General features: G+C 37.2%; 2 protein-coding genes across 4 annotated transcripts in view; one reads left to right on the top strand and one right to left on the bottom strand.

Annotated features, from left to right (window-relative positions):
* Positions 1-16,899, top strand: part of LOC123682000 (neurotrimin-like) — a 910,163-nt gene that overhangs the window by 684,094 nt on the left and 209,170 nt on the right. The gene's annotated exons all lie outside the window — the stretch shown is intronic.
* Positions 9,153-14,123, bottom strand: LOC123682001. Its single transcript, XM_045620381.1, has 2 exons — positions 13,907-14,123; positions 9,153-13,832 (listed from the first exon to the last, which is right to left on the bottom strand). Exon 2 carries the CDS (start codon positions 13,753-13,755, stop codon positions 12,634-12,636), a length of 1,122 nt encoding a protein of 373 aa, XP_045476337.1. The 5' UTR covers positions 13,756-13,832; positions 13,907-14,123; the 3' UTR covers positions 9,153-12,633.

The raw sequence follows: 16,899 nt of genomic DNA, 5'->3' as shown, positions 1-16,899 counted from the left end.
CTCAATAGTTCTACGATTCAGAAGACATAAATTCGTTCTTAGTGCCGACATAACCAAGATGTATCGACAGGTCTACATCAACCCCGAACATCGTTTTCTGCAAAAAATTCTTTGGCGTTTCAATTCAAATGAGAAAATCTCAACCTTTACTCTCAACACTGCTACTTACGGAACTGCCTGTGCAGCTTTCCTGTCTATTCGATGCCTACATGAAGTAGCGTATCTTCATCAAGTTGAATTTCCGAAAATTGCTTCAATCATACTGCAGGATTTTTATGTAGATGATCTACTTACTGGAAGTGATTCACTCGAAGAACTTCTTTACATAAAACGAATTTTATCCAATCTTCTTGAACAGCACGGTTTTACATTGAGAAAATGGGTATCAAACTTTCAAGAAATACAATCACAAGAAGACTTTCTACTCACCATCGGCAGTAGAGAACAAAATAAAACCTTAGGCTTACTATGGAACTCTTCCTCTGATGTTTTAACCTATACTATCTCCAGTAATCATTTTACCGAAAAAATCACAAAACGTCAAATACTGTCATCCATTTGCCAAATTTTCGACCCACTCGGGCTTCTCTCACCTGCTACGATTGTTGCCAAGATCATCTTGCAACAACTGTGGAAATTGAACATCTCTTGGGATGAAAGCATTCCCATGGATCTACATTCTAAATGGCTATCTTATCGTTCACATCTCAACAAACTGAATGAGATTAAATTCCCTCGACATATTCAATGCAGCGATTCTACTTCGATAGAACTACACGGTTTCTGTGACGCCTCAGAAGCTGCATATGGGGCATGTGTATTCATTCGTTCTATTGATGCTTTCGGCAATTATACTTGCAACATTCTTTGTGCAAAAACGAGAGTTGCACCTTTAAAACAAATCACAATACCCAAACTGGAGCTTTGTGGAGCCACACTGTTGTCTGATCTCATGAACAAGGTGAAGGACTCAATCAAAATATCATTCAATAAAACATACTATTGGAGCGACTCCACAATCGTATTAGCTTGGATAAGATCTTCTCCGAGTTTATTGAAAACCTTTGTTGCCAACAGAGTAGCTCAAATTCAGAATTTAACCGATCCCGATTGTTGGAATTACATAAACACCTCAGAAAATCCCGCAGACTTACTGTCACGAGGAGTACCCCCTACAAAACTCATTAATTCCAGTCTTTGGTTCCATGGTCCCAAGTGGCTTGTCCACTCGGACAGCGATTGGCCAATGAATGAACTTTCAATCCCTACACCAAATGATCTTCCCGAAATGAAACATATAAAAACTTTTCTCAGTATCGATCAAAACTTCCTGGAAAATATCGGCAGATTTTCATCCTTCTTGAAATTACAAAGGACATTCGCCTGGATAGTTCGTTTTAAAAATAACCTCAAGACTGAATCCAATTCCAGAAAACTTGGTGTTTTAATGCCTTCAGAACTCCAAGAATCCTCGACTCTATTGATACGCATTGTCCAAAGGCACGCTTTCCCTCAAGATCATAATGCTCTTTCCAAGGGACACAACGTCAATTACAAAGGTAATCTCGCAAGTCTGAACCCATTCTTGGACAGTGAACAAATAATCAGAGTTGGTGGTAGAATACAAAATTCGGACTTCCCCTTCCGCAAAAAACACCCAGCCGTGCTACCAGCCAACAATCATTTCACGACTCTTTTAGCTCGACATGAACATATTCGCCTATTGCATGCCGGTCCACAGCTATTATTAGCATCTCTAAGAGAAAGATACTGGCCAATCTCTGGTCGAAATCTCGTAAGGAAAGTCGTACACGAATGTACACGATGTTTTCGCTTCCAAGCGAAACCCGAACAATATCTTATGGGTAATCTTCCCAAAGAACGAGTTTCGCCATCGCGTCCATTCTCGATATCTGGCATTGACTATGCAGGTCCATTTTCAATCAGAGACAGAAAAACAAAAAATTATAAAACTACGAAGGCTTATATAGCTCTTTTTGTATGTCTCAGTGTTAAGGCAATTCATCTAGAGGTTGTGAGTGATCTAACCTCCGAATGTTTTTTAGCTGCTTTGAGGAGATTTTTTGCGAGACGTGGAAAATCGGCTACCCTATTTTCAGATAATGGCACTACATTTGTAGGGGCGAATAATGAAATAAAAAACTTCTTTAAACATAATAGTGAAATCATTGCAAACAATTTAACCTCTGATGGAATTTGCTGGAACTTCATTCCGGCAAAGGCACCCCACTTTGGTGGTATTTGGGAGGCTGGTGTAAAATCAGTGAAACATCATCTATATAGGGTGATGGGAGATTCAAAATTAACCTACGAAGAATTTTCTACGGTATTATGTCAAATAGAATCTTGCTTGAATTCCCGCCCACTTTATCCTCTTTCTAATGACCCAAATGATACATTACCTCTCACCCCTGCGCATTTTTTAATTGGTGGATCTTTAAACACCATACCTGACCACAATTTGCTAGATACGAAAATGAATCGTCTCTCACGATTCCAAAGATGCCAGCAAATTCTGCAACACTTCTGGACCAAATGGAAAAATGAATACATATCCAGCTTGCAACAGCGTACGAAATGGAAGGAGCGCTGCAATGATTTGCTGAAGATTGGTGTTCTCGTACTGTGCAAGGAAGATGGGCTTCCCCCTTTAAAATGGAGAATTGGGAGAGTCATCGAGATCCATCCGGGAAAAGACAACATCGTCCGAACCGTCACCATCAAAACCGCCACTGGTATCTTCAAACGACCAGCGGTGAAACTGTGTGTCCTACCAAATCAAGAATAGCCTTATTTAAAGCCTGGAGGCTTTCAAGGGGGGCGGTATATGTTAGAGCCCATTCATTCTACATCGCAACACCGCTGACCCAAGCGAGACGTCGATGCTAGCGAGGAGACGAGAGGAGGGAAGAAAGCATGCATCGACAAGAACCGCGGCTATTAAGGCATTCGTCTAATATACTCTCTAACGTAAACATGTACACAGCTTTCACGTTAAAATAAACGTAATTATTCCATATTTGTTTTTTTTAATAATACAAATAATTCAGAAAAAGTGGTGTTGTATTCACATATATAACACACACAATAACACCAATAATATCATCTGTTAACACCCCCACATCCAAACTGTCAGTTTTTGTATCAGACATCCTGTCCAAATATCTTTCTTCTACCAGGAGTAGATATTTTATTGGAGATTCCTTTCCTTTTGCCCAATATGTGAATGATTTCCAGTTACCTGTTTATTATGTCCTGATCAGCCTGGACGTTGTATCTCTTTTCACCAACATTCCTGTCGAGCTGGCAGTTTCAGCTGTTGAGAACAAGTGGGAGACTATCAGAAACCACACAAGTCTATTAAAAGAAGAATTCATCTATGCCATCAAGTTCCTGTTTTCTTCGAACTATTTCCTTTTTAATGGTAGGTTCTTCAAACAGGTACTCGGTTCCCCTATGGGTTCCAACTTTAGTCCTTCTATTGCTGAAGTAGTAAAGGATATCCTTCTGGACTGCATTCTTGCCAATTTCACATTCCTCTCAACAAGAAATATGTTGATGATTTAATATGTGCTGTACCTAAAGATCAGGTTGCTTTCGTTCTAGACAGGTTCAACAGTGAACATGAAAGCATACAGTTTACGTTGGAGGAAGAAACAGCGAATGGTGTCCCATTCCTGGATACAAGGGTGATTCGAACACTGGAAAATAGGCTAATTCTGGATTGGTACCGAAAACCAACAAGTTCAGAGAGATACTTACACTATTTTTCTAATCATCCACATGGACAAAAGGTGAACATGATTTTAGGATTGAAGAATCGTATCGAAAAAGTTGCCCATCCAAGTCTAAGGCAGTAGAATCTGAGTTTATTGTTACAGTTGATGCTAGAGAATGGATACCCAAAAAGGTTGTTGTCCAGATTAATTTATAATACCACTCCTTCGAGACAGCCAACGAACGGAGAGAGGGGCGCATCCACCACTGTGGACACTGAGAACGCAGATAGAATTTTTTACTCATTTATTTCCCTATTAAATGATATGACTAATGCATTAATTAACCTCCTAAAGACCACAAAAATCAGATTGATTCAGAAATCTTATTTTAAAATCGACAGATTATACAGTCGAGTGAAAGATAGGATGACTGTTGATAAGATGAGTGGTGTGGTATATTGTATTCCTTGTTCAATATGTAGTGTATAAGTATATATTGGCCAGACGTACCCGGCACAACGACCATCCAATGAATTATGATTCCATCAAAATCCTTGAATGTGAAGTGAATGGAAAGAAAATATGTTTCTTAGAGATGTATCATATCAAACGCCTAACCTGTTCGATGAATTACAAAAGGGATATAAACAATATTGGCTCCATCTATTCTAATTTGATTCATTATGACTAGTTCAGTGGAAGTTAATTGGATGAATCTCATGGAGGGAGAATTTTCACAAGTTCTGCAGTCGTAGGGATAACGTGAAAGAATGATTCCTATGTTCTAGACCAGTTTAGTGAGAGGGGATTGGTTTTTGGTTCATGGCATCTTTTAACAATCGCATTTGTTTTGAGTTCAGTGAGAGTGAATTGCTGGGACCAATGTGATTTAATGCTATTCTATGTTTCACCTGTCATGTGCGTGTATTCTGTGGCAAGTCTGGTTGACAGCATTTTTGACAACCTCTCATTTGATTATTCTGTTTACTTTATTTACATGATTAAAATTGATTTATACTCCTTTGCTAACGAAGTATCAGATCTTTTTTTCGCTGAAATTGTTGATGTTCTTGTTTGTTACTTTCTTGAGAACTATTGATTTGTGTTCAAATAAGATCTTTACAACTCTGTATGTCGGTATGTACTATTTGTATTATTATTTTTATATTTTTACATGCTTTGTGATGTATCATGTTTTGACTGTTTTCTATTGCTATTGTAGAGTCCTAAAGAAGGCCCCCATCGGGATCGAAACGTCGACTAAATGGAATAAAGAAGAGTGACAATATAACACTTATTAATTTCCCACACCCCTCATCAAATTTATAACTATTGTTATATTTGTATATATATATATATATATATATATATATATATATATAAATATATGTATATATATATAAATAAATAAATAAATATATATATATATATATATATATATATATATATATATATATATATATATAATCCTTCGAAGGTTGGCAGCCTTTGAGGGATAACTTATATTCAGCCCCTATAACGAGAAGTAGACACCAGGGCGGTAGGGAGTCTCAGGCTGGCTCTCTTCGGAACCGTCAGGATGATTGGCCTGTAGGAGGTTTGTGTGGAGCGAGCAGCGCACCCCTCCGAGAAGGAACCGCAAGGTTAATTCCTGCAACCCAGCGAAGGGATAGCTCAATTAGTTTGAGCGAGCCCCCAGCTCGCTCCGCTATTGGGCCACAGCGGGATAGGCGAACGCGATGGACTTTGGATGAGAATTATTTATTAATGCGCGCACATTATATTGCTCAGTATCTTGCTGCACGGTCTGACAGGACATACAGACAGCTTCTACTGGAAACTTGGAGGGATATATACCCGACCAGACCAGCCTACATCCAGCTGCTCTCCAATCGTGTGAGATGGATTCTTGCTAACCAGAAGCTGTCTCAGGCCGAACTTGAGAGAATCAAGAATACTTGCTTTCCGACTGTTCAGCTTACTGTTGAACAGCCAGTCGAGGCTCGCAGGTCGTCGGTACGGGTGAAAAGGAGTGGTCTTTTTGTGGACAGGGTGCAGAATGATGAGGTGGAGAGAGCGTTTCTACGTAATCTGATGAGCTACTCAGGAATGACGCCAGAATGTAGACCAAGAATACCTAAGCTCGATTACTCGAGAGCGGTCCTTGAGAGACTTCAATCGCTGAACACAACGCTCCCAAAACATCTGAATAATGTGAAAACATTGGAGCAGGTGGTAAGTGTAGTATATGCCGGAGCCGCCACTATATGCGAGATGAATGGACAAAAGCTCCAACAACGGAATGCCCATCATCATACGATGGAGTCCTCAATCCCTCCTTGGAAAGCCCGGCTGCAAAGGGAGATAACAAGGTTAAGGAAAAAAATTGGTATTGTCCATACTTACCTGAGCAACCCCGCACCGTCAACTAGAGTGGTCAAAGCGGTCCGAAAGGTGGCCTCTGAATTCCGTATTAAACGCCGGGATCCCATGTTCGGGGAAAATATTTCGCTCAGGTGTGACACTATGAAACAAAAAATAAAAATGTTAGGGCTTCGTATTCGGCGCTACAATGAGAAGGTAAAGCGACACAACAACAACAGACTTTTTTCCAAGAACCAAAAACAGTTCTTCCGGAACCTCGAACAGAAAAAAGAACATGTGGAGGGCCATCTCGACTCTAAAACCGCCCACCAGTATTGGAGTAAGATCTGGTCCGAAAACGTTACCTACGACGATCAAGCGTACTGGATAGAAGAGGCACAGGAGACAATTCCACGAGCACAAATGCAGGACCTAAGAATTGAAGCGGCAGACATAACTGAAGCCCTGAAAGGTCTGAACAATTGGGCAGCTCCTGGTGCGGACGGACTCCACAATTACTGGTGGAAGCACCTCTCAAGTGTCCATGGACCATTGTCGGAAATCTTCCAGGCGGCACTCTCGGATCCCTCTGGTATACCTAACTTCTTTACGAAAGGGATAACGCATCTGATTAAAAAAAAGGGAGACAGTAGGAACCCTGAAAATTACAGGCCTATCACATGCTTACCCTCCGTATATAAAATCTTTACATCAATTCTAGCTAAATATATAGGCGACCACCTCAGGCAGAATAACTTGATGGCTGAGGAACAGAGCGGATGCCGAATGAAGACAAAAGGAAGTAAGGAACTCTTAGTGGTCGATTATATCCTGACCAAGCAGGCCCGCAAAAGGCTGAGAAATATATCTGTAGCATGGGTTGATTATAGGAAGGCATTTGACTCCATCCCACATTCTTGGCTGCTGAGGGTGCTGAGGATGCACGGAATAGCAGATAACATCATAACTGCTTTGGAGGGCCTCATGAAGACATGGAAAACATCACTTCAGATACGAGCCGGGGATCTTTTGGAGACGTCAGACGAATTCAACGGGGTATATTCCAAGGTGATTCGCTCAGCCCTGTCTGGTTTTGCCTCGCATTGAACCCCCTGAGCATGCTGCTCAATAACACAAAGTACGGCTATGTCATAGACAAACAACAGAATATAAGAACCAATCATAATTTGTACATGGATGACCTGAAAATATACGCCGCAAGTATGGAACAACTGAGAAGATTACTTGAGATTGTAGCAGCATTTAGCGAATCAATAAATATGCAATTGGGAATTGAAAAGTGTGCAGTGCTTGAGGTAAAAAGGGGAAAAATTCAAGAAACGCAACACCAGACCCTAATCAATAATGTCACAATACCGGCTCTAGACGATGATGGCACCTACAAGTATTTGGGAATCAACCAAGCTTTGGAGATTAGAACCTCGGCGATGAAAAAGATGTTTAAGGATAAACTATATGCCAGACTAAGACTCCTGATGAAAACAGGACTCAATTCCAAAGCATATTTTACCGCTGTTAACATCTGGGCGATTCCTAGTATGATGTACTCGTTTGGTGTGCTGACCTGGTCGAGAACAGAGCTCCGCGAGATGGATAGAGCGGTAAGAGCTACGCTCACGAGATATGGAGTCCACCATCCGCATTCATCTAACATCAGACTATATCTTAAGAGACAACAAGGAGGAAGAGGATTACTCAACTTGGAGGCTGCACATGACAAGCATATTGATTCCTTAAGGGGTTATTTTCATGAAAGTGACTCACCTTTTTTGCAGGCTATCTGCCGGGCCGACGAAAACTGTTCGGCTCTTGGACTGTCTAATCGGGCTGATCGGCTCTCCGGGCGCTCGAATGATGAGTTGATCGAAGAATGGAAGTCCAAGGCTCTTCATGGTATATATGCTTCTCTCCTGAAAAGTGAACATGTTAATGAGGTCGAATCACTGTCATACTTACGTGCTGGATACCTTTTACCGGAAACAGAGGGGAGGCTGATAGCAATACAGGACCAGGTGATGCCTACTAGAATGTACCTGAAACATATAGCCAAACAAGATATCCCCTCCTACCGATGCAGAAGGTGCTTTCAGGCTCCCGAGTCTATTCAGCACTTGACGTCATCATGTTCGGTTATGGCTCCCAGGGACTATATGGACAGACACAATGCGATGGCCAAGATATATCATCAACACTTGGCTCTCAAATTAGGCTTGCTTTGCAGTGAAGAGGAACATTACCTATATCAACCAAAATCACTTCTGGAAAGCAGCCGCTACAAATTATATTGGGATGCCACATTGATAACAGATGGCGCAGTGGCACACAACCGGCCTGATATCGCATTGTTTGATCTGGAGCAGAAAACTTGTGTCCTCCTTGACGGGATTACCCCGCGGACGACAATATTCCCAGAGCATACTCGGAAAAGATCAGCAAGTACAACGATCTAGCATTTCAGCTTCGCGCTCTACATAACTTGAAGGGCATCAGTATTTTGCCACTGATCATATCGACTAATGGTTTGGTGGAAAAGCGCCTTATCGAAAATACGCGAGAGCTGGGCCTGGATCAGACCATAATTTCACTGGCACAGAAGCAAGTACTTTTGAACACCGTCCGTATCGTCAGGAAGTGTTTGCAAGGTCAATAGCGTTGTGACTGCCTTGACCACTAAGTCCGGCAGCTGCATAATTACCCGGTAATCGGTGAAAAAAAAAAAAAAAAAATATATATATATATATATATATATATATATATATATATATATATATATATATATATATATATATATATATATATATATATATATATATATATATATATATATATATATATATATATATATATATATATATATATTTTTTTTTTTTTCCCTTCACACTTTCGTGGTTATATAGGATCAACCTGGTGGGAGCACCAAGGTAAAATCCTGTCGTCACCTTCAATAGGAGTAAAGCACCTGGCGGATGATGTTAACCGTCCCCAGTACAACGGCCTTCTGCATCCATATATATATATATATATATATATAATGTTATTAAGTATCTTTCTGGTTGTAATAAAAACAGCTGTGTTTCTCTGTAAATAATAAAGCTTTTATTATTATATACACTATTTACACTTACATACATGATCTAGAATATTAATCCTACCTGTAAATAACAAAGAAACAACATTCAATGTTCTTATTCACTAATTTGTCGTTAGATAAATTTCACAATATTGCAACTCACTGTATTCGGAATGAATTCATCGATCATACTGATGATACGTTTGCGAATTTAACAACGTTCCGTATTGGTATTAAGCAATCTGATTCATTGACCTGACTACTCGCGTAATTCAATCAGATCGAGGAAATTCCTTACATCTCCCCCCTTAAGACAAAAATTTTTTTGGTACAAGAAAATTTTGCGTGAATTACAATATTGCAAAAATTATATAAATTTATATTTAAGTATATGCTAAGGTTTTCATTAACAAGGTTTTGGAATGAGCTTCGAAATGTGAAATATATTTGATTCTGATTTCTTATGTCCTATATCAATTTCATATATTGAATTCGATATCTTCTTCAAAATTTTATATGGCCCGATTCTCACTTCATCTAATTTCTTCCGGTTCATTCTATTGCCATTTTCAATGTACACTAAATCTCCCACATTAAAGTCGAACTCCTTCCTATTTTTGTCATATAATTTCTTATTATACTCATGATATTTTATACTATTCCTATATGCAGTCATTCTATCGTTTTCTAGTTGATTATAATTTTTATTTTTTTTCAGTTCATTCGGTAATATTGATGTATCTTCGCCCTCTAATAAATATTTTGGACTAAATTTCGTCACTGTATGCTCAGTTTCATTGTATTGATCTATACAGTTATGAGCTACAGTTGTCCATGCATGCTTATTTTTTCCTTCGTTCGTTGTACATCTTATCTTATTTACTAAGGTTTGGTTGAGTCTTTCATTTAAACCATTCGAAAATGGTGCATTAACTCCTGTAAAAATCATTGTAATCCCTTTTCTCACTAAAAAATTTTTGAAATCTTTAGAGTTTATACCTGGATATTGATCTGTCAAAAGTATTTGAATATCGTGATCTTTTAGTACATTTTCTGTTAGTTTAACAAAATCATTTGCATTTTGTGTTTTCGATGTTAATATGTAAGCATACCTTGAAAAGTGATCTACTAGGAGGTGTAAATATTTTTTCGTGGATCTTGAGCCACCAAATCCACCTATTGTGTCTATGGAGACTATTTCGAATGGTTTTTTTGCTGGCCCAAGATGTGACATTAAGCCAATTTTGTTTTGTCCTCTTGTTTTATTTTTTATGCAAACCTCACAATATCTACACATTTTTCTTATGTTTTCTGATATATTTGCTGCTGTATAATGAGTGAGTATTTTGTTTTTCATTTGATTTATTCCAATATGACCAAATTCATTGTGTGTGTCCTTAATTGGTTTTTCACTGAATTCTTCTGACAGTAAAATTTTCTCTTTATTTCTTGCTTTTTTATAACACAAATTATTTTTACTGTCCATTCTCAGTCCATTTTTATTGATTTTTATATCTTTATTCTGCTTCTGGTCTTCTAAAATATCCTCTAATTTTATTAAGTTCACCACTTTTATCTTGTCTTCTTCTTCTTCTTCAGCGTCTAGCACCGGATTTCTGCTTAAGCAATCTGCTTCTAAGTTATCCTTGCCCGGGCGATAAATTATCTCAAAGTCAAATTGTGACAAGTAATAAGTGAGATCTCCTAGTTCTTCGTCAGTTCTAGCTTTTATATTCATCTTTTCTAGAGGTTTGTGATCTGAAAATACTTTGAAGTGTTTACCTATAAGCCAATGTTGCCAATACTTTACGGATTCTTTTATTGCTATACATTCCAAATAAATTGCTTTTTTCTTTTTCTGTGATTCATTCAATTTCTTGGAAAAATATGCTACTGGTTTTTCTGTTTTACTATTTTCGTTCAGTTGTGGTTGTTTTAAAACGGCACCTATGCCTTGCAAGCTTGCATCTGTATATATATGAATCGGTAAGCCTGGATCGAAAATGGCTAAAACTGGTTGGATGCAAAGAAAATTTTTCATATAATCAAATACATTTTGACATTTTTCTGACCGAATGAATTCCTGTCCTTTTCTCAGTAAATTATGTAGTGGGTCTAAAGTTATTGAATTTTTTGGTATGTATTCGTTGTAAAAATTAATTTTACCCAAAAATTGTCGAACATTTTTTCTATTTTTTGGCACAGGAAAATTTCTTATCGATATTAAATTATCCTTCATTGGCGAGATCGTGTTATGTTTTATTATGTGGCCTAAATATTGTACTGAGTCGAGTGCGAATGTGCATTTCGAGAGTTTTAATCGAAATCCTTCTTTCATGATTGCTTCTAATAACTGTGTCAAATGATCTATGTGTTCTTCAAAGGATTTTGAAAATATTAAAATGTCGTCTATATAGTTAACTGTGAACTCTGATAATTTGTGTTTTCTTATTATATTACTAAGAATTCTTTGGAAAATGGCCGGAGATGTTTTTAATCCGAATGGTAGGCAAGTCCATTGGAAGTGACCTTCTTGGGTTACAAATCCCGTTTTTCTTCTATCTTCAATTCGTAAAGGGATTGACCAAAAAGCAGAATTAATATCAAGCTTTGAAAAAAATTTGCAGTTTCTTGTTTTGATTACTAGGTCTTCTATTAATGGGAACGGTTGTGATTGAGGGACTATTATTCTGTTTAAATCTCTAAAATCTATGCATAATCTTGATCTTCTATTTTCATCTTTTTTAAAGGCTAAAGTTACCGGGGCAGTAAAAGGGCTATATGATTCTTCTATCAAATTTTTTTCAAGTAATTGAGATATTTGTACTTCTATTTCTTTCTTGTCATCAATTGTACATCTATAAGGCCTTTTACTACAATATTTATCTACTATGAGGTCAATTCTTGCTTCATAGTCTTTCACAGTACCTATATCGTACTTATCTTTAGCAAAAATATTTTTATATTTGTTTACTAAATCTGTTATAACTTTTTTTTCAATATTATTCAAATGATTCATTGAAATATTAAAAGTATTTATCTCTACATGTTCATTAAAATTAATTTGATACTCATTCATTAATATATTAGATTCGGAATCTTTTTGTTCTATCTCTAATCTTTCATTTTGTATCAACTTAAATTTTTGAATACAATCTAGGCCTATAAGGAAATTGTACTTAAAATTTTCATTATTGATTATGAACACGTTTACATATTTTTCTATATTTAATATTTTTATTTTTAATTTAACCATACCATCTGTTTCATGAACACCATTAATCGTTCTCAAATTAGTTTTCTTTTTATAGCCATTTTTTGTCTTTACATTAATCAATTTAGCATTTATCAATGATATATTTGATCCTGGATCATAAATTGCAGGTATTTCCAAAATATCATTCAACCTAATTTTGAGTTCAATTAATGGTGGTACGATTAGTTTTTTGTATCATCTGTACTTAATTCTACATCTAAAGTTAAGTTATTTACTTGTCTCAGTTTGTTACCTTTCTTTTCTGGGTCTCTAAACCAACATTCCATTTCGGGATGAAATCTTGTTCCTTTGTTATTATCTTTGCATATTTTACAAGGTATTTTTTCCGTTTTTCCTTTAAAGTCAGGCTTAAACTTTTTGACTTCTGAATTTTTTTTCATGGTTAAATGTTCTAATTTATTCAATTCATTATGTAGATCTTCAGATTTTACTATTTTTTCTCTATCAATTTTGTCTAATATGGAGTTGGGTAAACCCATAGCAATAAGATCAACAAGCGTATCACTATCCATAGTTTTTCTTACTTGTAATAGTAATTTTTCCTTCTTCATAGAATATTCTAATAGTGAGCCCGCTTGATATCTAAATGCTATTGCATATTTTATTGGAGACCAACCTTTACATGAGAAAGTCTTACAAAAATTTTCTCTCCAATCATTCCATTCTGCTGTGATAGTGAGTTTCAATAGAGTACAATCATACCAATCTGCAGCAACTTTTTCCATAAATGATTTCAAAATTTCTATTTTATTACAATTTTCATCAATTTCGAATCTTTCACATTCTTTTTCAAAACTTCTTAACCATTGCTCTGCATTTGCATTTTTTCCATCAAATTTTCCGATAGTAAATTCTGTGGCCAATTTACCCACATTTCTCTCTCCACTATTTTCTTGGTTTTTCTTCAGTATCTTCTCTAATAATTTTTCTAATGAATGTTCTGGAGCACTAGTACTTGTAGTTGTGTCACTGCTTTCTTCACTCACTTCCTCTAAGTATACGCTTTCAAACTGGATATTTCCATCCTCATCAAAATAAGTATTTCTCATTTCTTTTGTTAAACTCACCCACACTCTCCTTGTTTGGCCTCTTTGTGAGCAAGTTTTCTTGATTTTTGTATATGCCGCAGTTTTTAGTAATTCTACATGTAATAATGCATTTGAATACTCATTTGGGATTTTGAATGTATTTCCATCCGTTGTAGTTATTCTGGTCACACAAAGCACATTTGACTTCCCATCTGAAGCAGCCAGCATTTTGAATGTGAACTTCAACTTTTCCATAGTGATTTAAAACCAGAATGTTGTTTTATAATGTTATTAAGTATCTTTCTGGTTGAAATAAAAACAGCTGTGTTTCTCTGTAAATAACAAAGCTTTTATTATTATATACACTATTTACACTTACATACATGATCTAGAATATTAATCCTACCTGTAAATAACAAAGAAACAACATTCAATGTTCTTATTCACTAATTTGTCGTTAGATAAATTTCACAATATTGCAACTCACTGTATTCGGAATGAATTCATCGATCATACTGATGATACGTTTGCGAATTTAACAACGTTCCGTATTGGTATTAAGCAATCTGATTCATTGACCTGACTACTCGCGTAATTCAATCAGATCGAGGAAATTCCTTACATATATATAGATATATATATATATATATATATATATATATATATATATATATCTATATCTGTTTACCTTATTTACTTATTATAATTGATTTCTACTCCTTTACTAACGAAGTATCAGATCCTTTTTTCGCTGAAGTTGTTGATGTTCTTGTTAGTTGCTTTCTTGAGAGCTATTGATTTGTGTTCAAAGAAGATCTTTACAACTCTGTATTTCGGTATGTACTATTTTTACATGTTTTGTGATTGCCTTATTTTGACTGTTTTTTATTGCTATTGTAGAGTCCTGAAGAAGATCCCCATCGGGATCGAAACGTCGACTAAATGAAATAAAGAAGAGTGACATTATAACACTTATCAATTTTCCCACACCCCTTATCTAACTTATAACTATTGTTGTATATTGGGAATTAAAATTGTTGATATATATATATATATATATATATATATATATATATATAACTGTCGAATTCGGACCATCGAGAAGCGGTGCGGACGTTGGATGAGCTGGTGGATGAATGGAGCTCAAAGCCTCTGCATGGTAGATATCCTGGACATCTGAAAAGTAAAAACATCAATAAAAGTGAATCTCTTACCTACCTGCGTGCGGGATATCTCTTTCCTGAGACAGAGGGGCGGCTCATGGCAATCCAGGACCAGGTCATGCCGACGAGAATGTACCTGAAGCATATAACGAAGCAAAATATTCCATCCGATCGATGCAGAAAATGTTCCCAGGCGCAGGAGTCCATACAGCATGTGACCTCTTCATGCACAATCCTGGCATCAAGAGATTATTTAGATAGACATAATGCCATGGGCAAAATTTACCACCAACAACTAGCCTTAAAACTTGGTCTAATCCAGAATGAAGAGCAGCAACACTTGTATCAGCCCAAGACGCTCCTGCAAAACCAACGCTATAATCTATACTGGGATGCTACACTTATCACAGATAGAGGGGTCGCGCATAACAGACCGGATGTTGCTTTATTCGACATGGAGAGGGAAACATGTCTGCTACTGGATTTCACGATACCTGCCGACGATAACCTCACGAGAGCGTATACGGAGAAATTGTCAAAGTACGCCGATCTTGCCTTTCAATTGCGCGAACTGAACAAGCTCAAGTCGATCAGCATACTCCCGCTGATTATTTCTGTCAACGGACTCGTGGAGGAGCACCTTATTGGAAATACAGATAGACTGTGTCTCCCCCGCGAAGTCATCTCAAGCTCGCAGAAACAGGTAATCCTCAGTACAACCAGGATCGTACGAAAATTCCTGCAGGAATCGTAGCTGCCATTCTTGTCTTGACGACCAGTCCGACAAGTATGGGTAAAACCTGTTGCAAACAGTGATTGTTGAAAAAAAAAATATATATATATATATATATATATATATATATATACTTGATTGGTCAAGCCCAAAACCAAGTGATTTTGGGCACTACGCGGATAGTCAGGAGGTTCTTGACCAGCTCCTGAGAACAATCTTGTCTCACGCACCAACCCAAAAATATATATATATATATATATATATATATATATATATATATATATATATATATATATATATATATATATATATATATATATATATATATATATATATATATATATATATATATATATATATATATATATATATATATATATAAGGACAGGGTAGTGCAAGCTATCGGGGAGTGACGTCCCCGCGTACCTGAGTCAACCAGTTTGAGGGTTAGCACCCCTCACACTGTGATAGAAATGCTTTCGATTCACAAATGAAGGCCTCGGAACCCGCCCCCGGTGTAGAGACTGCACCTGGGGGAAGATCGTTACAGTCTCTAGCAGAAGCGAGTGAGGCGAGTGGCACTCCTCTGCGAACTGGCACCACAAGGCCACGAAGCTTGTTCAGGAATACTCTGGGTGAAGGCTTGGATCAGTCAGAAGTGGGTGATCCCGCCCGAACCTTGGAACATAGGAGGCAGCGTTGGACCAGGGAAATGAACCAAAGTCTAATGAACGCTTATTATCTAGTTACTGAAGGAGAAACCAAAACAAAAAAGTACGCCGCAAACCTGGCAGAGAAATGGGAATCAATTTATCCTGATAAAAGATTCACAGGAAAACACCTGATAGCTCAAATCAAAAACATTAAGACTCGCAAATTGCTCTCTCCGGATGAGCTCGAAACGATTAAAGGAGATGCAACAAGTAATTCACCACGAAGGAGGATTGATGACATTAGGAGAAGCATCCATCGACAGAGCACCAATACTTGGCAAGGAAACATCAATCAATCAAACGATTCAGACGACCAACTGACGACAGTGGAGATGGAACCAGATGAGGCTATGCTTGAGATCCGAGAGTTATTTCAGGGGGAGAGTCAGAAGTGGGAGGGGATGATGATGGAGGATAGACCAAGAATCCCCAAACTGAGACAAAGCAAGGATACCAGAACAATTATGGTTGCCATTAATAATGCCCTAAAAAAAATACTGAATAATTCCGAAAATTTTGAAGAATTATGCCATAGAGTATACTGTGCAGCAATGATGGCAAACAACCTGCAAAGCTCAGATTCAGTATCAAAATCCCAGAAGAAGCCTCAACAGCACAAGCCCCCATGGGAAGAGAGATTAGAACAAAAGATAAATATCCTACGTAAAGAGATCGGTGCCTTCCACGCCTACCTACGAGAAAAAGAGGCAAGCAAAAAAGTGAAAAAGAAAGTGCAGAACTACACTAAAAAATTGAACATGTATGAAAGTGATCCTCAATATAAAGATAA

The sequence above is a fragment of the Harmonia axyridis genome, chromosome 6, assembly GCF_914767665.1.
Source record: "Harmonia axyridis chromosome 6, icHarAxyr1.1, whole genome shotgun sequence".
NCBI classification, from domain to species: Eukaryota; Metazoa; Arthropoda; class Insecta; order Coleoptera; family Coccinellidae; genus Harmonia; species Harmonia axyridis.
This window is presented reverse-complemented; position numbering and strand designations above follow the sequence as displayed.

What these genes read in the sequence shown, in the direction of transcription:
- LOC123682001 (XM_045620381.1), bottom strand. Translation starts at nt 13,755, where the DNA reads ATGGAAAAGTTGAAGTTCACATTCAAAATGCTGGCTGCTTCAGATGGG.